The following is a 27,943-nucleotide window of genomic DNA, read 5'->3' on the forward strand; positions in this document are numbered from 1 at the left end:
ATAAGTGAAATTTTAGAAAGTTGGCCAATTATAACGAATTCACTTGCCGCAGGACAAGAGGAGAGGAATTTCGGTTTAATACGAAACGATAATTGAATTGAAAGGTAAGGGTGGCAAAAATGCTGTCATTATCGAGGGAATTAATTTTTAGAGATTAAAATTATATCGGATCAACCGTTCACACGCGTTTATATTATTATCGTTAATTTCTCGATCGAAAATAAATTCTCGCGGAATTTTCCTTACGATCCAGATTCCAGCCCTGTTCGAAACAATCGAGATCGTGTTTCCTTCCGTCGAAAGCGCAGAGAGACACTGGCCCGCATCGGATCGGAACTTCTCGATACGTGTACCCGGCTATCGTTATCGAATATACGCACACGATATGCGCGTCTCTCGTATACACACATCCCCCGAATAATCGGGGTAACAACGATTAGCGTGATTATCGACGAGGCGCGCGTGCATCCATCCAACGGTTGGTTTACACGGTTAACGATCGCGAATTCCACCGTATTAATTTCCAATTCTCTCCGCGAGTTGATCTCTTCGCGAGCAGATTGAAAAGAGAGAGAGAGAGAGAAAAAGGGAAAGAGATTGGTGGAAAAAAAGAAAATAATAATTAACCAGAGTGGAGCTCTGCGGTGGATACGCAGAGTCGATCGTTAACGGGATTAGCGCCGCGATTTCCCATCCCCCTCCCGATCGAGGGATTTTCGATCGGGGCAAATGAACCTGGCCGCGAGAAATTTTAACGATCCGCCACGATCCCGGTTAGTTAACGGGGGAAAGGGATTTCGATCGAACGTTGGAATCACGTTGTCGCGACGATTTGCGAAATTTCGATAATACGGGAATAGTTTCCGTTCCCGTAACCGTTTGAACCGTTTAAACTTTTTCCAGAAAATTGAAACGCGCCGATATTATGGATTATTATTTTTTTGGAAATTTTTTAAAATCGTGCCGGAGAAGTTTCGAGGGCGATCGATGATTCTTTTTCTCTCTGCGCGTAGACAGGTTGATTAAACTTTTCCCTTTTCTTTTGTAGATTCTATTCAGAAATAATTCCCACGGATAAAAGGATTCCGGGTATTTATAGATATTTCAAACAATTTATAAATATTTAATCCTTCGAAATGTAATCGTTGTAAATTAAACGAATCGGTGAAATTGAAGGATTCAAATCGGCCATTTCACGCGCAACAACGTGATCAACTTCCTCTACGAAGCTTCTGCGTAGCACAACTAATAATTTAAATTCCGATCTTGAACCATACTCTGTGCATTTATGCATCGATCGTGTCCAGAGAAGGAAACGATCGAAAAATCGGTATTCCCTGAGGAAACGTGGGGTTCTCGAGTCCCTTCTGCCCATCTTCGAGGATTTCCCTTCGAAAGAAAAGTCGGGCGATTCTCGTTGGTCGAGGAAAAGGAAACGTTGCGTCCGTGAGATTTGCCCGACGGAAGGCAAAAGCAAAGGGAGAGAAGAATGAAAGGAGGAGGATGGACAAACGGTGGACCAGTTTCACGCATCGTCGACGAACTTATCTCGACGAGGATGGCGGTACAAAGGCGGTTCTTCGCTGTTTGTCGCGGCAAACTCGATTCAAACTGGCAGAGTTTGAATTTATACCCGAGCTCGGCTTTGCTCGCAATTCTTCCTTCGATTTTCGAAACCGATTTCGATTTTTCTTTTCGAGAATCGAATTTTTTTTAATCCTCTCTCCAATTTCCTTCGATCCAACAATTGCCCGTTGTTTCCAAACGTGTTTCGAGAGACAAGTCGTTCGAGAGAAGAGCGAATTTAAATAATTCTTTCTCGCCAATCGTAAAATTAGAATGTAACTCGACTGTGAATCAAAATTGGTGTCGAGTATTATATTCAAGGAACTAGTTCAAAGGATTAAAAGGATTGGGCGAAAAAGGTGGAGACGGGAAGGAGAGAGAAAGAATAATGAGACGAGAGGAAAAAGCAGACGTTGGAGGAAAGTTGGAGTCGGCGAAAAAATGCGATAAAAAGGGGGAGCAACGATTATCAGCCGGGTCCAAGTGAAACTTTGCAGAGAGAGAGAAAGAAATGGAAACGAGACTGAAAGAAATAGCAACGGGACAAAAACTGAATTTGAAACGAGAACAAAAAAATACAAAAATTGTCACGCAGCTCATCAAACTCGATGCTCTTAAGACTCGTAGATTTACGAATAAAATTATCACAAATTACTCTCCCGCGAAATCACTCTCTCGCGAAATTAATTCGATCCAAAAATTTCGCAACTCTCGAAAATTTTACACTTCCAAATTCATTCTCTCGTCCATAGAAACGATGAAAAATCAACCGTTCAATTCTTTGACGAATTGAATTAAAATTCACTCGAAACTGTTGCGAAACAGTTTTACCGAGGGAAGAAAATTCGTGAGAATCCATCGGAAACGATAGCTAAAGCTTCGTGGATAACGTTTTTGCGGGCAATGCCGGCCGGGCAAAAGGATTTCCAGGAGAGGAGAGAAATAGACGATGGAGTGTCAGGCGTGGAAACCGACTCGAGATATATAACCGGTGAGATATCTGGCACGGGATAAGTCCGACCGACCCGCATTCCTCCGTTTTTACGTTTTTGCTTTCAACAAACCCAGCTTCAACGCTTCCGTGCCTCCACGAACGCGCGGTTCCAAGTTAAGTTCCGCGTGTAAGTAACGTTCTCCATCGAGGTGGAGAAGCGCAAGGATTCTCTTAGTGAAAAGAGTTCCTCCGCGGGGAGAAACCGAGTCTCTCGCGAGTCCTTCGGGTGGTGGCGCGCTCAGATATCCGGCTACTTTAGAATAGATTCCTCTTGAGGAGTTCACCCGAGGTAGGAGAGCGAAATTCTGCAGAGATAGAGAGTCACCTGGACTCTGGATAACTTCGTTGGCTTGGGCACCGCTTTCGAAGTTGCGCTATCGGCGAGAGAATCGCTGCTACGTTGGCTCGAAAGGCATTTCCGAAATATTACGAATATTAGCCGCGAGATTATTGGGGGAAGAATTTTGGATTATCGTGGTATCATTGATAACGGAACATTGAAAAGAGAATTGTCAGAATTCATCGAAAGAAGTAGGCTGTTAAAAAAGCAAGAAGGAGAGCCGGTTAAAATCTCGAATAAAGTTACTTCGAGTGATGGTATAAAATGCTTGATCAACCTTTTTTATTCTTTTCATGTATTATTTCCGATTATTATTACGTTTTGAACGATAAATTATCGAGGTGACTTCAACTAATATAATATATTATTATATTTTGAACGATAATCCAAATAACTTTGTTCGTAACTGCAACTATTAAATTTTGCCCATCGCTGAATCAGACAGCCTGGATTTTATTTTCAACATTTATGGTAAACGGGTTGCTCGATCTAAACAGAGATACAGCAGCAATGGCCACCTCGCAACTCACATTTAACGCCCTTTTGACCAAGTTTGCATTTTCACCGATCAAAATAATAATCGGACAACAACGAAAAAAAAAAAAGAATAAGTGGTCCTTGGAGTAATACATTTGCGCAATATTCAAACTCGTTCGCTTCAGACTTTAATCATTTTGCCAATACTCATTCCATTGTGATCGGCTGGCGATCAGATTCGCATGAAATCGGAATATCTTGAAAAGATCTTGCTCCACATACCACAATATCGTAACATTTGTGAAAAATTACAATCGTCGACGACAGAGAAGAAGCAATTATACTAAAACTAAACAAGAATCCTCTTCTCTCTCCTCGAAGGATCCGCGAAGACAAGAAGCGTGAATTTGGCCCAACTCGGGGCGAGCAACCGTGGCAACCGTGGAAAATCAATCGGTTAATACTATCGGCGAATGGAATTAGTTGCGCGGAACGTTGCGGCGTTCCTACGCTGGGAAACAGCCACGTGGACTGTCCGTGCCCGCGAAAATACCCGATGGCCGAACGGTAAACGCGATTGCCAACTGTTTCCCAACTATCGAGGCAACTTTCTACCCGCACGAGCTCCCCTCCCATTTAATTAAATATCGCGAAACACGCTTCCTTCCATCGTGGCAAGACCCTTGCTGTTTCCACGCGTTCCAAATCTATATATATATATATATATCGTTTGTCTCGTTTCTTCCATCCAACGCGTGACAACTTGGAGAAGATAAAAAATACGATCGTTCTCGATACAACTGTTCGTGTATCGCCGTATACACCGCTCTCCATCAATCACCGGTGACGATTTGAAAGTTTTTTTATTTTTTTTTTGTTTTCGAATAGTTGGAAAGCTCTCGCGACACAATGTGAAAACAACAACGGCTTCGATGGAAATATCGTTGACGGTTTGGATATTCCATTATACGATTTTTTTTACAGTTTTTCTTTTATGTGTACATGTACGCCGAAGTTATCGTTAAATGGGTTAAGATATTCGATGCAAGACAAGAACGAACGAAGTTTTCCATCGCGGTTGATATTCGATATGCACGGTTTATTAGTCGAACGCATTCGGTTGGAAGGCATATACGAATATACTTTGGGAGGCATGGATAAGAATTGAAGAAACGTATCGAGACGTAATTTTTTAGTAATCTTAACATTTTCTCGATTTCGATACGATACCTTTTTTTTTCATAAAGAAGATTTGTAAAGTATAAATTATTTCATTGTTGGGGATTGGCGGAAATTAGCCCAATTCTCGAGACGATTGTCGTTGGAAGAATCCGGGAAATTTCGGTGTGTGAGGGCCACGGGAGAGCGATTCGTTTAAAATCGTGATGCGGATTTTTATAAATGGGAACCTTCAACGTTTTATCTCTCCCCTTCCGTCTTGGCGACGGCAATATCCGCAGCGGGTGTGTCGCGTTTCGCCGAAATTAAAGTCGCAAGATAAACGAGCCGCATTTACGAAACGGCCGAAAAATTCCCCGCGAACGTAAAGAGATCCATCCTTTCGTGGATAGTTAAAAAAAAAGGATCGTTCCACTCGTGGAAACGAGTCAAATTTCCCGAGAAATTCCCGAGAGAAGAGCTTTCTTCCCCCCCACTCCTCTCCTTTCCTCCTCCTCTTAACGGATGTCTCATCAAACTGTTCATTTAACGAGCGAATTCGTGACAATTGAAATTCGACTTGGAGTTTCAACAAAAAGAAAGGGCAACGGTCAAAGAATTATTACAGTACTCGATTGTTCCATCTTTTTTGATAGCAATTTACTTATCGAGGAAAATATATTTTACACATCTTCTATTCTTCTAGTCGAACTGTGAATAAATAATTAATTTGCTTCGTCGTTTTACAAATACGTCGAAAGAAGGGAAATCGAAGCATATCGGAGTATAGATAAACGTGATGATCTTGAATACTTTTGCCGACTCGCTATCATATATCTTGATAATATTTTGACGCGCGTCGAAATGCAGAATCATGATTGTTTTGGGAAGGAAGATTAATCGAATGCGCGAAAAAGGAAAGGAAATGGAACGAAAGCTTGATCGCCGCAAGATAGACGATAACGATAATATTCGAAACTTGCATAGACCCCGCCCCCTGATTATCGGTGTCCAATTAATTTCGGATGGAGAATTACGAAGACACGGATCACTGTCGGCGCATATATTATTAATTAATAATTTCCGCGGGGGTGTCGATTTCAGATTACGCTAATCCACCGTCAATTTTAGCCGCGGAATCGATTCTAATTCAACGATTCCGGCCCGTAAATCGGCTGAATTTTCTCGTTTAAACCACACGGATCACGCTGTTGAATTGACAGTCGCGTTACAGCCCGGCCGGAAGAATTAATTCGCGTCGTATATCTTCCGGCGACAAGCGTAATTTTCGGGATAATCTCTCTGGTTAAATGGATACAGAACGACGATGCGGCGGTATAATTTTTCGGGCTCACCTCTCCTCATACGGAGCAAGAACAATGGGGGTCGGTAAGTTGAAAAGCAAGAATTTCGAGATAACGAAGAGAGGATTTCCTTTTTTCTTTTTTTTTTTTTTTTTTTTACGAGACGCTTTTGTTCGTGGCTTCTTTCTTTCTATATTATTTATTTATAGCTGCAACGATACCGGATCGATTTCCGAACCGATAGAATCGATAGAATGCGGAGAATTTGAAAAATTTTCATTCATCGGCATCCACGATGTTGATATTAAAAATATTATCGAAGAAGATTCGAGCAATTGAATTATTCTGAATTAATATTCGTGTATTCGGAAATCGAATCGAACGTAGTTATTATTATTATTAACTTAGAAATATTAGATTCTCTCTTGTTTGTTGTTACAACGTGAAAATATTCTTTCTCGTTCGTGATCACTTTTCTTTCGTTGCATCTTCGCAACATTTAATAATCAATTTCTCCCAATCAAATAGCCAATTTTGCATCGAAATTTGGAAATATTTATCTCCCTTGTTGATCTTCACCATTTGGTCCACATCTAATATTATTACTACTCAACCGTGTTGTCCATTATTAGACTCGACATAACAACAATTTGAGTAATAATTCATTGTCACTCGACCATCCTCGTGAACGGAACCGTGACGAGCCGAGCGAAACAAACTCTTTACCCGTTGCTTCTTCCTCTCTCGAGTCACGTAAAAGAGACAACAAGCATAATGGAAGAACGAATTAAGAAGCGTTCCACGAATTAAGAAGCGATAACAAGCGTGGCTCTAATTGCCAGACAAACGATCGGACGAGGGAGAACGGCGGTGTTCGTTTCCTCGCGACAGTCGTAATTGAACATAAACCCGTCTAATTACTCTTGGGGGGGAGAGGAAAGGAGAGAAATAAGACGGATAGATATAGATATAGAGAGAGAGAAAGAGAGAGAGACTCGAAACGGAATTCTTGGCGACGAGAAACCGCGCAAATGGAGTATCCGCGTGATTAATTCAGAATTCTGAAGAGAAAGAGAGAGAGAGAGCGTGGCGCGCGGTGGCATAAAGCGGACCAGACACAAAAGCCGCGCTTTTGTTCTTATTTAACGCGGCACAATCCCGAGATAAGGGTCACGGGTGCACAATGAGCGACCCCTGAGAATTATTTCGCCCCTTGTCCACGATTTTTCCCAACGCTTGCCGCGTCCACGCGCGAGAAAAAAAATAATTCTGGATCGAGAAATCGAAATTACACATTTGTGGAAAACGGTATGGAAATTTAATTCTAACTGGCCGCCAGTCTAGACGACGCCAGTGTTCGGGATTTCCTTTATGTTTTTAATTGAACGAGCAGGAAATGAAAATGGGTAAAACGGAGTAAAAAGTAGAGAGAGGGGGTAAGATGGTGGGAAAACGGTAAAAATATGCACTTACAGAATAATGGTATTGAAAAGTTCTATTTTGGTGCGTCTGTAAAAAGATCTGGAATATAGCTCTTTCTTATATTTATATATATATATATATATCGAAATATAGGAAAAATGACAGCGAGTGAAATAAAAAGGGACTGTGATATCCACTTACTGGAATGGCTGTATTGAAAAAGAGATTGTACACTTATCGGGGATAGCCGATATTGGAATTGAATCCTCGATCAGGGTTCATAGTTTCCTCGATATTTAACATCGGGGAAAAGAGCGAAGCGAGTGAGAGGAAAAAAAAAATCCCAAACTATGCTCTCATTATTTCTAACAACTCCGTATCTGGGCCAAAATTGAAAAATTGTATTTCGTACAGAAAAAAGAAAAAGAATAAAAGGGAAGAAGAAAAATAATCTCAAAGTCTCAACTTCGTCCAACACTTCCTTTTCTATTTCCCCAAACGAAATAAAAGGCCATGCGGGGGAACGAAAGAGGAAGGAATCCAAGGATCGTTATAGATATTCCGCCACGTTCGTTATGCTCGAGCATCTTGTCCCATCGCGTCTCTCGTTCGAAATCAGCAGGGAGCGGGAAAACGTGTATACACATGCGGGGACAGAGGATCGCACGATCGCGGTGAAACCCGTGGTCGATTTGCGTATACGCGTTTACCAGCCACTTGGCTTCCGTTTGTTTTATATTTGCCCGATGATTTACCGACCCCCGGTGACTGACGTTTAATTATTCCGCACCGTTTTGCGCACCCGTCACCGGGTTAATTTAATAACTCGCCGCGGATCGTTCGCCTCTCCACGCGTCACGAAACGCCCCATCGAAACGCCATCCGCCTCTCTCGAAACTAATTTTCAAAATTGGCCTCGGTTTCGAGGGATCAGGATCGTTTTTTTTATTTTCGACCGATTAAACGAGACGCCGCCGTGATTTTACCGCGAAAAATAAAGTGGACGATGATGGGAGATCGAAGAGGAGTGGGGAAAGGATCGAATGAGTCGCGAGGGATAAGGAGCGGGTCGAACCAATTATCTTCTCCTATTCTTCCATTCTTCCTCGAGTCTGTATATTTTACAGGAAGAGTTGTTTAAACTTTTTAAACTTTTCCCATACGATGGGATTTTGAATTTATCCCGATGATGTTTGGATAAGGGTAATAAGAAGAAGGAATTTTGTTTTATAGATATATATATATATAATTCGTGAATATATATTTAAGAAAAAAGTATATTTGAGAGAGGAAATGAAAGTCTGGAAGCGCCTTTTACAAAAATTTAATTTGCATTACGATTGTATCCCTCCCCCTGTAGATATGAAAATTTTATTTCTATGCAAATAAGATCTCTCTGGAGAAGAGATTACTGGAGTTAGAAGTCTAAATCCTTTATTCTTGCGGATAAAATAGATGCTCGTGGCAATTTACGATCTCTGCGTGGAAAGCGAGGGGAGAGGATTTTGTCCTTGGAAATCGATCGGACATTCGCTTCGAAAATATTTATTATTTATCGATCTTTATTAAATATTATTTATTCCTGGAGGATAGATTGGGGAACGACGAGGGGAATCGTACATGGAGAATGGAATATTGGAGAGGGTTAAGCGCGTGTCGACGCGCTTCAGTCTGTTCATCGATACCGCGCGACAAACAATCGTCCCAATTAATTATGCGCCTCGTGATTTATTTGAGGGCCGGCCTAGGCATTTCAACGAGCCATCACCGACGTCGCTGTCTCCCTGCCGTTGACACCAATGCACTTTCCAAAACGATCTACCGCTTTGTACCCGGCCCAGGCTGTGCGCGCTTTGTTCCGTAGAAAAATAATTCGAAACCATTTCGATTTTTCGATTCGAGTTCGATCGAAAGTTAATTCGCTGCAAATAGTTTCTTTTTTTTGGGGGGATTAGCTTCGAATAATTTAATTTCGTCGAAATTGATACACGAATCTTCGTCAAATTATCTCTATCAATGATAAATAATAATTAAATTATAAACTATCGTTGTTATAATTGAATAATAATAACTTTCTCGTTTAAATTTGTCCAATTAATTATTCAAAGGGGATTTAACGTCCCCGTATCGTATTCGACTCCCTGCGAATAATTTTCGATCTTACCATCCTCGATCGAGCAAATTGGTCCGCTCGTTCTCAAGTTTATCAATAATCAATGCCCTTTAAAGAATAGATGAATCCGTAATTTCCATCCCTTCGAGCCAGATTATCTATCACGACGAACCAAATGCGAGACGAGAATGTACAATAAATAGAAAGAAAGAAACGGTTGTAACGAAAATAATTCGAAAGAGAAGAAAGAATTGGCGCTCGTGGTTTCTCGTCTCCCGTTCTTCGGATGGAAACTGGTGAAAAAAAAAAAAAAGAAAGGTGGGGGCGCATCGTAAATAGAGTAGAATGCGGGAGTTTGTTTAAATGAGGGAAGGAGGCGATCATTCTGGCGCGTTCCCCCCTCCGCCCGAACCACATCGGTCGACCAGCATCGGCAACTACGGCTCCGGCCAATTCCGACCGCAGCACGGATCCGCCATATTCAACCTCTGCCCCCGGCCCAGATGCGCCACCGGATACGGCCAGATAATTGATGCAACGACATCGCGCTCGCCCAGATGGAACATGCGACGATTATCTAATTTATCGCCCCGTTAATTAATTATTTCTTTCGAACCTGCCCGTTTTCGAGAACAAGTTAAACGCTCGGATCGTATTTTTTTTTTTGTAAATTAAAGATGATTCAAAGTTTGTAGTGGAAAATTATTAAAATTAGGGATTTTAGGGATATTCGAGATCTTCAAGTCGTTAAAAAAAGTTTCGAAATTAAAAAAAATTGAAGGCGAAAGAATTATCCTAAATTCGAGAGTTTTTGCAGCATTAAACCGATCGTTTTGAAACAAAAATTCCGACAAATTTGTTTCACAAACATCGTAGTTCGTTTTATCGTTCGTTGTTCAAAAGTTCAAGTTGTGTATATAACAACTAAAAGATAAACAAATGGCAATGATTATTAATAAAATATTTTCAATTCGATCAATCTCGCTATAATTTCGAAAATCTTTTCAATTTTTCAGATTCCAGTGGTGGAAAGAAAGAAGAAATAAGCGTGCGTTTTGGGACGAAAGAAACTTGACCGTGATGCTCGGTTTAATCCCCTCGCAAATCCTTTGAGCCCCATTAGCGAGCGTAGCCGGAGTGAACTTGTCTCGAGCACACGCGTGAATTGTCCTACACCATGAGCATAAATATTATTTAATCTTCGCAGCTCGTCCAACACACTCGACGCTTTCGATAAATTCGTGGAACGTTGCCACTTCTATCCGCATCCGCCATTCGAATATCGCGACGAGAGGGATAAGACGAGCGTAATAATTTAGGAAAATTTAAGCGCGTGGGGAATATTAACATGGCGAACGAATCATCGATAATGAGGACCCACTATGCGCGAAACAATTCGCCGCCATTTGCATACCATTTGCGTGATTTATGATACTGGAGATAATTATCTTTCATGTATCCATACATACGTGCCATCGCTCAACCGCGTACTTCTCCCTTCCTCTCTTTGCCATTACAATTATTTCCCCATTTATTCATTCGAGAATTCTTAAAAATATCCTATATACATCTTCTTTTATCCCTCGTTCGAGAGATATTCGTTCGAAATGTTATTTTATTTTATCGTTCAATTAATTTGCAAGTAAAATCGCGTGTAAAGATTATCCGAGTATCTTAAAAATTCTTTATCTTTTAAATCGCGCGCAAGGATCGGAGTAATTCAATCTCTCCAATTTCTTGAATGGCGTGTACATATGCAGCTCATCGGGTTTCGATAGCGGCATAATTTGCGGTTAATAGTCGATAGGTGTTTGCCGTTTCGAATATCGAGGGTGGAGGATCCCGAGTGGAATCGTATCGCCGAACCGCGAATAAATCCGTCGCGAATAGGATTATCCCGCCTCCTTCGAGCCTCGAATCGGATCCAGGAAGACAAGGAACGCTGTGAAATAGGGAGATTTCCAGTAGAAACGTCAAATTTTCCGGCGACGGATATCCAGGGAAGAAGTGACGCGCGATATTTCTACAAATTTCTATCGTATTATCTATCGTTTTCTTTTCTCTGTTGCGCAAAGCAAGGATTATCGGCGCATAAAATGTAAGAGAGAAAATTGTAGAATTTCAACGATTTACTTGCATTATTATTATTATTATTACTATTTTGTCGTACTTTTGATGAAGTAAAAATTATTATCATTTTGTCGAAAATAGCGAAATTAATTACATACAAATCGTAATGATCGATGAATAATCCGTGGAACGCAGTATCTCTAAACGCTCTATCTACGTGTATCCAATATGGAAATTCGAGCAATTCGAACGAAGGAAGTTATATTTTTATTAAAAATCGTGCGACAAATTGTTCAGGATCATCGGAAAAATCGGGGACAAAAAATCATAAAATTTTAATAACCTAATAAATTAATAAGAGACCTACTCGAATTTCCAATTCATCGTCCCCGAGATACGTTCGAAGCAGAAACAATCCGAACAATTGAAATAAGAAGAAAAAAAAAAAAGAAAAAAAAAGAGTTATCCCCCGCGACCTTTGCCAATTCAGTGGGAAAAATGCATTTGGAGAAACGTACACACACACACACACACACACACATATATATATATATATGGAAGAGAAGCCATGTCCCTGTCGTCGAAGACCAAAAGCCATTCGGTCGACTTCGGAACAGTGCAACCGCACAGTGGCGTAGGTCGCGGTCGATCGATCCACGGGATTTCAATTAACCGAGTGACCGAGGAAAAACTGCAGTTTGGATGCTCCAGTATCCGGGGAGGGGAGGGGTGTGAAAGAAGGCCAACTCGAGGTATTTATATGTGTCACCGGTGAATCTTCGTCGTGGTCTCCCCCTCTCTTCAATCCTCGTATCGCTTGTCATTCTTTTCTTACCGAATTTTTTCTCCCTTTCTTTTCTTTCTTTTTTTCTTTCCTATCGATACACTCGCCTCTAATCTCTCACCTATCTCTTACTTCATCCCTCTTTTCTTTCTATATTTCTTGCAACCTCATCACCTCTCCCTCTCTTTCTCTCGTCGTTTTCGATGATATCCGATCATCCCTTTTTTATAACGTCTCTTTTTCGTCCCCTCTATTCGCCGTTTCTTTCACACACGTACATATACACGCTCGTTTCATTCTCCATTCTCTATATTCAGGTCATACCAAAACTAATTGCCATTCGATTCGTCCACTCTTTGAAGCTTGACGAAAGTTTCCCACCGCATTTCCCGTTAAACCCCCGCCCCACCCCCGAACAAACCACCGAGGGTTTCCGCCACTTGGAACTTCCGACCTCTCTCTCTTTCTCTCTTTCTCTCCATTGCTCTACATCGCGATGGACAAACCGTGATAATTGGCGAGGGAAGCGATTATTCGAAAGAATCGATCCTCCCCCGATGTTTCTCGCGCAAACTTTACTTTTTCTTTTTTTTCAATGCTTCCTGTCGATGATACGACGAAAACGGGGATTCAGCAGAAGAATATGAAAGAGGCGATTTTTGCAAAATGATTTTGTAAAAAAATAATACACGAGAAATTTTGCAATTGGCGTACGGGGAATATGAAAGGAATATGAAAACAAGGCGTAAAAAAAATTCGCGACATCGAGAAGGAAGACGTTGCAAAAGGAAAATAATGTAGGAAGCTTCGATATTGTATGAATAAGCACGAATAACAGAGGAAACGAATTAACAATAAGAGATGTAAAAGAAGTAGCATATAAGGAGCGTATTGAAAGAAAAAGTCCTCGTAAAGTAATATTCAAACGTCTTTGCAATTGATGGTGGATGCATGCATGGAAATGTAAAAGAATTCGTATCGAGAAGGAAACGAGGATATTAGAAAAAAAGTGCTTGCAAAATAACGATACAATTAACAATAAAAAAAACAAAAGATGATAAAAATATTCCTTGTAAAAATAATATACAAAACTAATAGTAACGTAAAATAAAATTCAAACGTTCTTACAATTGATCGTATATGCATCGAGATATAAAAGAATTCGTATCGAGAAGTATTTGCAAAATAATACAAAAACTATTTACGAAGGATGATATTAAAAAATTCCTTGTAAAAATAATATATAAAACTAACAATAACGTAAAATAAATTTCAAACAATTTCTTACAACTGATATATGCATGAAATATAAAAGAATTCGCATGGAGAAGTGTTTGCAAAATAATATAGAAAGAATTTTGCGACTGAAAAAAGAAACGAATTAGAACGAATAAATATTCTTTATAAGAATAATATATAAAACTAACAATAAAATAAATTTCAAACGTTGTTGCTACACGATATAACTGGAACGAAGACACGGGATGCGATATTAGAAAGCTCGTTGTGGAATAATAAATATAAAACTAGTAGCACACAGTTGTACGTATGTAATGATTCTTCTTGCGATTGACAAAGGGTTCGCGATATCCGAGAGATGAAGGAGGATGAGAAGGAAGAAGAGTCGGACGGATGGATTGATCGATCGCATGGAAGCGAGTTAAGGTCGGCCACGAAGAAAGATTCGAGGTCGAGGTTCGGTTGACGAAGGTTTCCCATTACGGATTCCTCGCGATACGGTTGCCATCCCCCTCCCCCTCCTCTTGCCCTCCTCTCGGCTCGCGGCCGGGCTGAAACTTTCCCTTAATGACACAAGTTTTATTGCGGGCCATCGTTCAAGCTGGCAGCAAAGCCGACAAGCCAGCCGGCGACGCGTCGACTCTCGGCCTAGGCGGGTTGCCTCCTCTTCAATTCCCGCTCTAACTAGCCAACTTGTAATTCTAAACTCGAATAACAATGATTAAGTGAGCCCCGTTCGCCAAATGGCGTTTTCCAAGCTGGCCAAAGCGGAAAATCCGCGGAAAATTAAGGGGAACCGTGGAATTTGTTATTTTCCGCGAGGATCATCCCCCGCGTAACCAACTTCCCTCGTTCCCCATTCAAAGATTTACCTCGGCACCAGTGGAGAGTAGGAATTCAAAGTAGGAAAGATTACAGACTTTGAATTATTTTTCATCGACGGTTTTTCAATTTTCGTCGCCCGTTCCGTTCGCCGTTCGTTTGCTGCGATGCTCGACGATGAAAGGGATGAGAACAGATTCAGAATGGATGCATGTGAAAAGTTGCTCGTCGAATCTAAAGAGAGACGTACGAAGAGTTGAGAAGCCTCGTTCGGGACGATATTCGATCAAAAACGAATTAATTTAACCATCTACTCCGAGTTGGACAGTTAACGCTGGCTAGTTGCGAGCCGATTATCCAATCGTGCTGGATAACACAATTTACCCACGAATGATGCGATCGATCGACACGTGAAAAGCCGCATCTCCGAGTTTTAGAGAACCTTGGATGACCCTCGACGATGCTTTAATCAATCCCCCTGTCCGCTCTGTGGTCGTCCGCTTTAATCTCGCGATTCGATACGCCCCCTCCCCCGTGTATGGACGAAAGTATGGGATGCCATTCACCCGCAGCTGCGCGTCTGTCCATCTTCCCTCTCTCTCTGTTGCGAAAAACTCTCTTGGAGAATCGTCACCGAAACGCAAACTTTTAACTGCGTTATTCCGTATAATCGAAAATATCGAGCCCCGACAAAGCTATTAAAATTGATCGACTGTTTTCTATTCTCGAGCCTGTTGTGCGTATAATCGAAGCGCGTTACGAGCTTCTCGTCGAGAAAAACGAAGATTTCTTTTGACTTCGGATCGGATGCAGCAAAAAAAAAAAAAAAAGAAAGGAAAATGAAACAAGGCTCGACAAGCGGCATTTCTTTCTTTTTCTCTGCCTTCTCTCGTCCACGGGGAGCTCACGGGTGCTTCGTCATTTGATCTAATGCTTTCTTCCTTCCTGCGGCGATCAATCTTAATTCGTGTGTTAAATTACTTCACCGAGAGACTGATGCTCCCCCCCTCCTCGCCGAAGAAATATATTAAGACACGATGAAACGCCCGCTCAGTCTCACGTTCGCGCCATTAATTCGTCACGATCGCTGGCCAAGTATGTTCGATATCTGGTGCTTTTATATCGAGGAAAAGTTTGGAGGCCCGTCGAGATAATATCGTGATCACCATCGGATGGCTATACGATCGTCCTCCCTGTTCATCTTTCGAGCATTCATCATCCGTCCTCCCTGGATGAAAATACGTATATATGAATTTTCTTCCCGATCCTTTCTAACTTTGACTTTTTCTTTGCGGGAAGTGAATTTGAAATCGAAATTGCAATCCAAGTGTATAATACAGGAGGAAACAAAGAGAGTTTCATCCCAAGAGTTATCTAAATCGATTTATCTAAATCGAGCATCAGTTTTGAATATTACTACGAAAATCGTTAGGTGTTCGAAGGGAATAAAGGGGATAAATAAATTCTTTTTCTTGGAGTTTCAATCGCGAGAATTTTCTCTCGTTCGAATCGAAAGTTAAAAATTATCGGACAGTTTTTTTGGACGAAAATTTAAGAGAAAAAAGAAAGGGAAAAAGAAAAAGCTTCATTCACTGCTACACCGCTGAAACGTGCTGGCGATCTATCGCTTTCGAATCGAGCTGGTCTTGATTAATTCGGTTTCTTGGTCGCGTTAAACGGAGATCAACGATTTCCGCGCCACGTAAATTAGTAAATTGGCTGTCAGTCTGCGGACTGTAATTGCATTCGGCCCCGTTACGCAGCAATAGCAATCGATACTCGATCGCTCCTTCTCTGTTCCGCCTTTTATCGGATCGGCTGCTCGGTGAAAACCGCTTTCGAAAAGCGGTTGAAAAGCGATCTTTCCGCGAGAACTCGATGGGCTGTAATTGGTAATTGCTCGTGAAAATTGCACGCGGTGCGACAGGGAAATTTTCACAACACCGGAACTATGGAGTAATGATCTGAAACCTATTTCTGAGAAAATACTCACCTTTAACCGCGTTCAGCTTGTTGCCGACCATCTGCTTCGCCACGAAAGCTGCCATCTTGCTGCTCGCCGATCAACGCCCTCGGTAATCGAACGCCCTGGAATCGAGATAATTCACCGTGAAACACTTTTCATTGGAAAAAAAAAAAAATAATTCGCACATGTCGTAATCGATAATCGCAGATATAAATGTTGTAAATTCTTCTAAAACGGGAAATGCACTCAGGGATAAATGTAATAAACAGAAACGACACTTTCGATGAACATTCTTTTACGCGATATAAAAAGAGGCGGTCGGTAAATATTTGTCGCGTAATAATGAGAAAATTACACGCGCGGAACGAGCGCGCAATGTTTTTACGACGATGCGTAAAAACATGGTCCCCTTTAAGATACACAAGAAACGACGATCTTCTTGGCTTTATATATTCATACGTGAAATCTCTTTTCAGGAGTTCCACCGCGTTTCCACGTAATAATCGTTACACGGTTCTCTCGGCTCGTGAATACCTTCTTTACAACCAGATTCGATTCGATCTCTCCGCGTGTACATACGGAGGATCGAAATGGCGCGAGAATCCCTCCTCCATTTAGGTTTATTAGAGGGAACGAATCGATAGATAGAAGAAATCGAAAATGTTTCGACAAAACTGTATCTCGAGCCAAACATCCGTGGAGAATGGGTGGAAAAATATCCCGATTTGGACAAGTAAAAGGAGAAGACACTTTTGTCGCCTGGAACCAAAGGGAGGAACGATTCTCGAATAATTTCGAGAAGGAAATAACGGAGCAACGGGATTTTTCCTCCCGGTTTCCTTCGGGCGACTCGATATGGAAATAAATGTCATGGAACGAGCGGTGGCTCGTGCTTCTTTCCTTCCAACATCTCTTCGACGGAACTCGTGACGGTTGCTTCGCAAATAGAGATCTCTATTCCCTTGGCTTGTAGGAATCGCATGCGATACAGCATTTAACTCCTACGTATGTCCCAGTGCTGTTCCCTTCCACGTAATAGGGAAATTTCGCTCGTTCTTACGTAGTTTCATAATCCACAGATTGATAGATTTGTTCTCTCAGCGGAGCAATATGTAATAGTAGTGTTTCTAGTCGTCCCTTTGCTTCCAATTCAAACAATGGAATTTGCACCCGATGATGAATGTTAGAGTCTACGTTAGAATTCTCTTCTAGGAAATCTTAAATCGTTGCTGTTGGATCAGTGATATGTGACAATAAACAATATCATTAGTAGGAACTAAAGTTACATTTTTCATATTTGCTAATCATGTATCACTGGTATATATATTTATACATAAATTTTTATATTTTCTGATGAATCGTGTCACTGGTGGCCAAGAAATACCATACATTAGAATTCCAAAGTTTAAATTACTGCTATCGAATCAATGGTATACAATAAACAATACTGTAAATCCAGTAGGATCCAAACTCACACATTTTCCACATCCATAAACATTTCAATCACACTCGTGATGCAAAAATTGGAAGCGGCAAAGAAGAAGTTGGTCGTTTTCAGTCTGGAAACATCTTTGGAAAGATATGCCATCATTCGACTAATCGTCGTCGAGGGGGATGCTTGAAATATTACCCTCGGATCGTCTCCCTCTTTTCATTTTCTCCTCCTTCTCCTCCCCTTCCCAGTTCGCCCCCCTCTCGAAAATGAAATACGGATCTCGTGGGAGGGCCGCGTCAACTTTCGATGTCGTCGTCCTCGATTTCGAGCCCTCGTTGGCGCAGGTATTTTAATCTCGCGCGTGGGCCACGTAACGTACGATGGAAAGGGGCGGTGTGAGGACGAGGGAACGCGCATGGCTAGTAACGAGGCGATGCTTATCGGCGCGAAAACCGCCGCGTCAGCGCGCTCTATAATTTAACGGAAACCTCTGGGTCACCGGGTTGATACTTGGACCACTTTCGGGTGGCCTTGCACCTTTCCAGATGAGCACCTTCCGAGGGCGATATATATACGCGTTCCTGGTATCGTGAAATTTTTCCTACTCTCGTTCGTCGTATATTCTTCTTGAATTTATTTTGTCGAAACGAATCGCGGTGATGCAATTTGGAGGACAGATCGATGAGATGAAAGAGAGAGAGGGAAAATTAAAATTTTTACGGATCATCAACGAGGAGGAAGTATCGTCGATAAACCGCGTTGTATAATTTTATTTGTAGAACTTTTAGATCGTATTTGAAACGAGCAATCAAATCCTTCACCCCTTCCACGAGACTGCTCGTATACCCAAAGAAATATTTTTAAAAGAAGAAAAAGGAAAGGGAGATTGGGAACCGAGTCTCATTACACATCTTTATAAACATATCGGGAAGAGAGGATTGAATAATCAAGCGAAATGAAGAAGAATCAATACGAATCACGGATTTAAATCGCTCGTTCGAAGCTGTGACGGAAGTTCTATTCCCTTCTAGAACGCGTTAATGCCTACGGTTTGGCGCCAAGGAAATGGAATTGTTAGACGGATCGCGCCATCTCATACGCCGTTCCATTTGCGAAACATTCCCCCCTCCGAGTTTCCATAACACGAGCAAACATCCCATAAACAACCCAACCTCCTTCTCGAAGAGGAGATTCCAAGATTCCTTAACCAAATGGCGGCTATATCCTTCAGATTTGTCGATGTGGTGGAAAATAACGGCTCCACATATTTTCGCCGGAATGTAACGTGCTCACAGCAACTTGTATTCGCGAGTGCAATTAAACCTGACCTTCCCTCTTCCGCAAATTTATAACATCAATTCGCATCAACCTTGTTGATAAAATATTATCAACTTCCGTGTGATCTCCTCTTCCTCGGAGAGCGTCGTTCCAACGACATTTGCACGCGCGAGAAAAATTCAGATTCCTCCTACGCGGGGCCCATCGGCGTCGCTTATCTGGCGTCTGGCTAGGAAACGGTTCTAGCAAAGTGGCTCGTAACTGGCCACCACGGAAATACGATCGATAGAGAGATATATGAGAGACGAGAGAGTGGAAGGTCGGTGACGAGAGAAGCGAGAAGACGCCGATAAAGCAGCGGTAAACCGGCGTCGAGACGTCTCGGCGCCTCTTCCTTCCCCTCTTTCGCGATTCCCGTGATTTTCCAACAACAAACGACAAGTTTATCCCAGAGGCGATGGACGAGCTGGCTTCCTTCCCCCTCGTCAAAAGATATTACCGTGTTTCTTTCGCGGGGGAATCCGAGGAGGGGAGCCGGAAGCTTTTCGATCGTCGCCCCTTAATCCGACATGGCTTAAACGCGCCATACGGAATCAGGCGGCCGTGTTTTTGTTTGCTCGGCCGACGATTAAACGGCTCCCCTCGATCGAAAAGAGGGGAATTTTCGCGATGGAAATCGAATCGCGCATGTGGTCCAAGATTTCAAGGTTGCCGTTTTATTATCTCCCGTTCCAGTTTTATTACGCGTGAATTTATCGCGCGATGAAGAGAATATGAATAATTTTGTATGATATAATAATCACCTTCGAGAAATAAATTTTTTGAACAACGGTTCGAAGTAACTCTTCACTCTCAAATTTTGCTGACGGTGCTAAAGCATACCTGTGTAAATCTTGTTGCAAATTTGTCGTTGCGGATTTCAAAAGATTGCGCGATGCGCAAGGATATCCGGGACGGCGGGAAGCCGGATGAGAGGCGGCTATCGTGTTTCAGAGTGGGTCCGTCGCCAACTTGACGCCGCAGGAATCCTATCCTCCGGGAGGAAAGGAGGTTGCGACACCATGCGACACCGTCGTTGAAAAATCGTCCCGCGGCAGAGAGGAGGGGAAGGGGGCTGTGGGATAAAATAAAAAGCGGAGGGGAAAGGATATCGCGATCGGCAAACAAGCTCGCTCGCGACGAGAAATATTTGCCCTTCTTAAAACTCGACAGCGAGCAATTCTCGACGAATCGGAGAAGGCTGCCGGGGATCCGATGTCGGGGGCGGCCATTTAAAACGCAACCCCTCTCCAAGGGGGTCGACAGCCTCCCCCTCCCGCAAGCTTTCATTCGCTTTTTAACTTTCGAGACTCGAATTGACGGATCGGGCGAAGAAACAAGAGGAAGACGCTCCCTTCCCCCTCCCCTTTCTCGCTTTCTCTCTTTCTCTCTGTCCGACAATGCAGCCGGGACGATTCCACTTGGCAACCGACTACTTTCCAGACTGCAGACACTACAATTAACGAATTCCAGAAATTTATTCCACCGTGCCGTCGCGGAACTACGAGAGTCAGCTTCGCCGAGGAGAAGCTATTCGTTTCCAGCCGGGGAACCGCGTCGTAATTCCAACGTCCGCGACCAAGAGAGAGAAAGAGAGAGAGAGAGAGAGATTGAGAGAAGAAGAGATCTCTTTGGAGCAAAGAACGGTAGCCTCGTTAGAGCGAGGTGGGCCACCTCGAGGCATCCCCTTTGCTCTCCCCTGTATTAATTAAATAGAGCGAAAAGAAGCTGAATTTGTTCGTTCGATTACAAGCGAAAGATCTTTGGCTTGGGTTAGAGTTAATTTCCCTCCTTTCCTCACCGATTCTTCTCTATCGAGACGATAAAGCTGGAGTTTCTTTACCAAACGACCGAAGATGTGAGGCGCGTGCGCTTTCTCGATTAAAAATACTCGAAAGTTTCGTTCTCTCTAAGGAAGGAGATCGAGGGATTGGTAAAACTTTTGAGAAAGGTTAGCTTTTATTCTACTATATATCAATTTTCGTATCCATTTGCCTGCATCTCCTTGGGAAGGAAGTGTGAAGAGGGGGAGGAGAAAAAGCTGGGAACGTTCTCTGTGAGTGAAAAGAAAAGAGGAATCGCGGATAAAATTTGATCCCGTTCGAATCCAAGCGAGAGATTCAATTAGCGAAACCAGAAATTCGTTGATGTCCGCTACGGTCGGACAATTATCGGCCGCATTCTCGACACGATCGCGTCGAGGCGAATTTCGTCGAAATGCACGCTTTCCCTGCCGGCAGGCAACCTCTGCTACGTGATCGCGAGGACTCGTCGGAACGAGGTCGAACGTGACGTTCTTCCGGGCAGAGCTGCTGGCGAAATTAAGATGGTCGAACGTCTTCAACTATTTTTTCGAAAAATTTCCACCGCACACTTTTCTCGATGGAAAGGCAAACGACACTCCGATATGAGTCTATATATTTTCGATTCATCGTTGTGGACACGTCGCAGCGGAGCAACGTCGGTCGGAACACGATCACCCTTTCCTTTCGCCGTTCGAGATTCGCCGCCAACGTTTCCCGCCGCTGCTAGCTTGTTGGCGGAAGCGCGAGATTTGTCGGGGAACAAAGACGTCGTTAATGGAGAAGTTGGACGCTCGTCGAGAGGGTCGAAGAGTTTCCACGATTCCCTTCGACTCCGTTTATCTCCGCGATTCCCTTGATTCGAAGTTAACTGTGTTATACACAAGTCTATCGTCTAAGATCCGACTATTATTTCACGGACACATTTTAACACAATTTAACGAGTTCGTTGAGGAAGGATGTTTTAAAAGCGAAGACGCATAACCGAGTTAAAAGTACGAGACAAAATGTCAATTAGATAGGTATGAGATAGGGATAAAATGATGGGGATAAATTGAATCGAATTCTTTTCGCACGTGTTCACTTTAACGCAAGGGTTCTGTTTAGGTGAAGGTTAACATGGCAGCAATTAGCGATCAAGTTCTATGCATTCTACGTGAATCACAACGATCTTCGATAAAGTTCTTCGGGATTCTTCGATTCCCGAGAATTAGTTGGAACGAATTATTCGAATTGGTATGTAATCTCATATAATTTTTATACGTATATTTTCTATATATATTTGTATAATATATTTATAATTACTTTTTATGCACTTTCGTATTTCTTTTTTTTAGTTTATGAAAATATCAGCGCTCGAGGAGCAGAGTTTATAAAAGGTAAGTATAAAACAGGTAAATATATTCGAATTTAATAATTAGTCTTAAGTAAAATGATGAAAAAATGTTTCCTCTACAAAAATGACGCTTAAAAAGGTAAGTATAAAAGGTAAGTATAAAAGGTAAGTAGAGAAGGTAAGTAATTCAATAAATTAATTCTAAATTCGTTCAAAGATTTGGAAAATTTCCTGGAATTTCGAGACTTTTTGGAACTGACGTCAAATTCTTAGAATTTTTAAAATTCTTGGAAATGACGTCAAATTCCTGGAATTTTCAAAATTCCTGAAATTATAACTTTTGGCTGAAAATTCGACTTTGTATTAGGAGAACATAAGTTGATAGGAAGTCTATCGAGAAATTTTTCCAAGAATTTCGGCAGTTCTTGGAAATGACGTCAAATTCCTGGAATTTTCGAAATTCTTGAAATTAAAACTTTTGGCTGAAAATTCGACTTTGTATTAGGAGAACATAAGTTGATAGGAAGTCTATCGAGAAATTTTTCCAAGAATTTCGGCAGTTCTTGAAATGACGTCAAATTCCTGGAATTTTCGAAATTCTTGAAATTAAAACTTTTGGCTGAAAATTCGACTTTGTATTAGGAGAACATAAGTTGATAGGAGGTCGATCGAGAAATTTTTCCAAGAATTTCGGCAGTTCTTGGAAATGACGTCAAATTCCTGGAATTTTCGAAATTCTTGAAATTAAAACTTTTGGTTGAAAATTCGACTTTGTATTAGGAGAACATAAGTTGATAGGAGGTCTATCGAGAAATTTTTCCAAGAATTTCGGCAGTTCTTGGAAATGACGTCAAATTCCTGGAATTTTCGAAATTCTTGAAATTAAAACTTTTGGCTGAAAATTCGACTTTGTATTAGGAGAACATAAGTTGATAGGAGGTCGATCGAGAAATTTTTCCAAGAATTTCGGCAATTCTTGAAATGACGTCAAATTCCTGGAATTTTCGAAATTCTTGAAATTAAAACTTTTGGCTGAAAATTCGACTTTGTATTAGGAGAACATAAGTTGATAGGAGGTCGATCGAGAAATTTTTCCAAGAATTTCGGCAGTTCTTGGAAATGACGTCATATTCCTGGAATTTCTGAAATTTTTGGAAAATAACGGCAAATTACATACTTACCTATACTTACCGTTTGATACTTACCGTTCCCTTACTTACCTTATTAGAATTCTCTTTTTTTACTGTATTAAACATTTTTTTGCCATTTTTCTTAATTCTAAAGGATTCAGTAATATACAGTGGTGGACCATTTAATTCTATCTGGAATATCTCGTTTATTTTTAAAGATATTAAAAAAATGTTTCAAATAGAAATTGAATAATTTCGAGAGAAGCGAATCCTGACGTTATCAGTTTTTTTATAACTATACGTATACAGAAACTGTGAGGATCAACATTTTCTTTTTTAAATTGAATGCATATTTTTTGATCCATTAATCGATCCAGCTCGCCATTTTCTATAAGAAAATATTAGTCACGTATCTCAAAAAATTATTAATGCAAGGGATAATCGAATATCTCTTGAACTAATAATTTTTTCCTACAAATAACTAATATTTTTTATAGAGAATAACATACTGTATCCATCGATGCATCAAAAAACACGTTCTTCTAAAAAGCATAATTTGACCATCGTACAGTCTCTACGCGTCTTCGTACGAAAAAAACAATTACGTCATACCATACTTCTCTCGAAACTATTCAACTTTTATCCGAAACATTTTTTAATATTATGAAAAACCTGCGAGATATCCCAAGCTAAACGGTACACTCCCTGTATACATACTGCGGGTACAACGATATTCATATACGTAACATACATATATGATATATACGTATACCGTATAGTGTAAGGATACATAGGGAATACATATACACGTAGAAGTGGTGTAAGGATACGTTCTATTTTAATCCTCCAAGGTAGACGCTCAATGTTACGTACACGAAACACGTACGTGTTCCACTTAATTATTAGGTAATTGCAACTTAGACTTCCATTAAAATTTTGGCGTTAAAACGTCACGATATCGAGTCGAGAACGAACAAAGAGATTCTACCTTGGATAAATTACCCTCCATCTTATACATACCTTATATATATATATATATACACAATGAGAATCGAAAGGAGGAAGTTCGAACATTGTTCGAAAGAGAAAACAATTAGGAATTGCACAATTGTTATATATATATATCATCTCTCTCGCTCACAATCGCCACGTTTCAGCGAGGAAAGGAAAAAGGTCTCGCTTTGTCGAAAACGTCTTCGTCGAATCGTGGATAAGATACCTTATATCGTGCTGTTCGAGCTGATTGCCGCGGAATAATACCGTTCGATACCTTTTTCTCTCGTCGATCACGCTCCGTTTAATCCGTCTCCTCCCTTTGATATTTCCGTCCCCGGCCGCCTTCCAACGTTTGCGATTTAATTCCGCTTGCACTTTCCACCTCAACGAATTCCCTCATTTTAAACCTTAAACTCTCTCTCTCTCTCTCTCTTTATCCACGATACGTAGGTGTTTCCTAGGCGTTGAAATACATATGTCCAGGCAAACAAGGATCGTGTTTAGATTCGGATGAACGTTTCGATACAGCACGGTAGGATATTGTTCCGACTAGTTTCGTTTCCGAGAGTGCAACACGCTTTTACTCGCAACGCTTGTATCGTTTCTATTTGTTTAATTTAAGCTTTAAACTGTTCCATTCCGTTTTCGCTTGTTTCACAGACCCTTGAAACTTTGTTTCCCCGTAGTTATTTCCTCGCGTCGAAGTCGTCATCGGTTAATCGATATTAATGTATTCACGGATCGTTGATATCGCGATCGAAATCTCGATATCGAGGAATTTATCCAGGAATTTGTCTAGGCTCGCTAGGTTGTAACTCGTTAGATAAGCTGCTCGAATGATCCTCAAAGGCCGTGTACGATACACCACGAATACATTATAATAACACCCTTCACGCGTATCCTCTGGCGGATTGATTTTATTGCGTCACTCGATTCGAACCCTCCTCGAGATCCTCCTAGACGCAGATTAGAAGCACCGATATCCATCATTCGATACACTCGATTCCCTGCCCGTATCGTTAGCCCGATACAATCCATGATGATGTTTCGAATTTCGAGTCGCGTTTCGCTTTAACCAGATCGCTTGTTAAAAATACGCGATATCTCTTCCCTCGATCGATTCGAAAAACCGTGGAAAACGTTCGGCCGTCCGCGTTGGTTAATCGGTTGCCTGGCGAAAATTTCGCGTGGTTGGGAAACGTGGAAATTACGAGGGCGCGAAATAAATTCAACGACGAAATTGGATTCAGAGAATCGTTAACAGGGGATGGAGTAAGTAAGAAGTCGTGTAACGCAACGATGATCCATCAACGCGGATCGGTCGATCCATCAAAAAGGACCCATCCACGTGGATGCGCAGGATCGTCCTCAGGCCTCGCGAAACCAGCCTCCTCCCTGCTTTCATTAATCATTTTATTCTCGTATCTTCGATACGGCTTTTCACGGCGTAAAATCGCGATAGAATTCGTCGTTTTCTGGGCAAGATCGTCGAATTTCGGAGTCATAGCCCTTCCAAAAAATTTTAAACCCTTGAACAATTTGACGAGTAAATTTATCGAGTATCCAGAAAAGCTTTTTAATCGAACGAATTATTGTTAAAAGTCTCTAAAAATGTTCCTCGCAACTTTTTTTTATATACGACTTATTATCGTCGAATCCAATGTCCAATAAATGAAATAAATGGAATATAGAGAAAATACACTTTATACAACTTTATTGTACAACTTTCAAAGAATTTAATTTTTAAGTAAATATAAACGAATAAAAAAAGAAAAAATAAGCGATAAGTCGGTCCAAAATTGGCACACAATTGTTTCAGAATGTTCCCTGACCCGGAACGGTTAAAATTATCGCTCGTATGGGGAAGAGGACTCGTCGTCGGCTTCCTTCTCTCCGAGTTTCATCGTCCAAAGCGGTGGAATACGCTGTGACCTTCGAACATCACGAGACGCAAACTACGTACGTTGCTGTGCAAAATTACAAATAGGTTTCGAACCAAAAATAATTTGATCCTCCCAGCGAAAAGTAAACTGCGCTTTTACGCGATCCAGGGAAGGGGTGGGGAGGAAGGGAAGGAAGGGGAGGAGGGGGAAACTTCGATTCGGCGTCGAAGTTAATTAAGAAACGGCCAATTAACCGAGTTCTCGAACCGAGTGCCACTAAACGCAGCCCGGTTACTTCGTTTTCCGCCATGAATTCTTCTTGAACGAGCCTCCCGAGGCTTTAATAAAGTCTGCCTGAGAGAAAGAGAGAGAGACGGAGAGGTTCCGTGGAAATATCGTGGCGAATTCGGTCCCGAAAGTCGAGAGGTACATTTCCACGTTGAGCAAGAGCACGTTGTCTCTTTCTCTCTCTCTTTCTGTCCGTCCGTCTGTCTGCCTCGTTGGAATTTCGCGAATTTTTCGACGAATAGAGAGAGAGACGAGTGTCGAGAAATATTTTCGATGTTTTGATAGAGAAGAGAGAAAAAAGAAAGAACGGAAATAGCAGGGGAGAGGGGATAAAGCGGCGAAGGTGAATTTCGAAATTTGGAAAAAAATATTTGGCAGGTGAAATTCAAGCACGTGGAGTTTTGAAAGTCATCGCGGATGGCGACGTCACAAAGGCGTTTTCGGCCGGACTTTTTCCGGTTTTATCGCCCGACCGACTTTTTCCCCCACACGCACACGTAACGCCGGATGTCAAAGCGACTCTATTTTCGAGATTACGTTCTCCCCGTCGAGGCTTTCGAATCTTTTCGAGTTCGTTGTGTAAAAAACGTTCGACAAATGAGTACAGAGGGAGAGAGAGAGAGAAAGACGTAGATCGATCGGAATGAGGGAAAATTCGATTACGCGAATTCGAGTAATTCGGATCTTGAATTCGAAATTAAACGAATCGAACGAACCAAGCACGTTTAAACGCTCAAAGGATGACGGTGCACGGTGATTATTGGCGAATCTCGAGAATTCGGAAAATCGGAGACAATTAGATATCTTTTCGAATTTACTTAACATTCCACGGAGAGCAGAAGACTGATTAAAATGAAAGCGTCAAATTTATTCGGAACGAAGTTGCACCATCGGTGTTGCATTCCTTCGCTGAATCATAATTTTCAAGAATGCGTTGAAGAATCAAAGAGAATTCAAAATTTTTTCGAATTCGCTTAAAAGCATCCCAGTAGAACAAGTATACATATATAAAGAGAGAGAGAGAAAAAGAGAGATTAAAGAAAAACCAATTTCCACTCTTTTAACTTTATCCAAAACAAAGTTGTATCAAAGTTGTATAGATTCGTAAGGTTATTCGCAGGAGAAAATTCGAAAAAGTTCTTAAAAGTCGCGAATTTCGAGTCCCTAATTGCCCGGCTATTTCGGTATCAAATTTATCGAAAACGAGACCGAGTCATTACGCGATTACGTGTTATCCCCGAATTTGGAAAACCTCGTGAAGGATCGATGATGATCCTCGAGAGGAATCATCACGGAGGAGGGTACGATCTCCGATATCGATTCAATTCTCATTTAAAGCGTGTTCGACTCGTGTCGCGACACGTGCTACAATTTCTCGATAGGGGAGCGCCGCCGCCACACCATATTTCCACCCGCCTCTCTCTTACAGCCATCCTTTTGTCCGTGCACAGCCTCGCGTACAGCCTCGCTGGAAAATGTAATAACTCAAAGCCCACGGGAG

General features: G+C 41.6%; 1 protein-coding gene and 1 long non-coding RNA gene across 8 annotated transcripts in view; one reads left to right on the top strand and one right to left on the bottom strand.

The window, feature by feature from the left end:
- LOC108002290 (complexin) overlaps nucleotides 1–27,943 on the bottom strand; it is a 215,973-nt gene that overhangs the window by 117,143 nt on the left and 70,887 nt on the right. For all 7 annotated transcript variants that reach the window (XM_062085855.1, XM_017063883.3, XM_062085852.1 and 4 more), the window contains one exon: nucleotides 16,283–16,377. In XM_062085855.1, coding sequence (XP_061941839.1) covers nucleotides 16,283–16,337 — 55 coding nt within the window. In that variant the 5' untranslated portion in view covers nucleotides 16,338–16,377. The remainder of the gene's footprint in view (nucleotides 1–16,282; nucleotides 16,378–27,943) is intronic.
- On the top strand, nucleotides 3–16,962 carry LOC133667410 (uncharacterized). Its single transcript, XR_009832884.1, has 2 exons — nucleotides 3–5,924; nucleotides 10,391–16,962. It is a non-coding gene; the product is annotated as an uncharacterized LOC133667410 (long non-coding RNA).

The sequence above is a fragment of the Apis cerana genome, linkage group LG15, assembly GCF_029169275.1.
Source record: "Apis cerana isolate GH-2021 linkage group LG15, AcerK_1.0, whole genome shotgun sequence".
Taxonomy (NCBI): Eukaryota; Metazoa; Arthropoda; class Insecta; order Hymenoptera; family Apidae; genus Apis; species Apis cerana.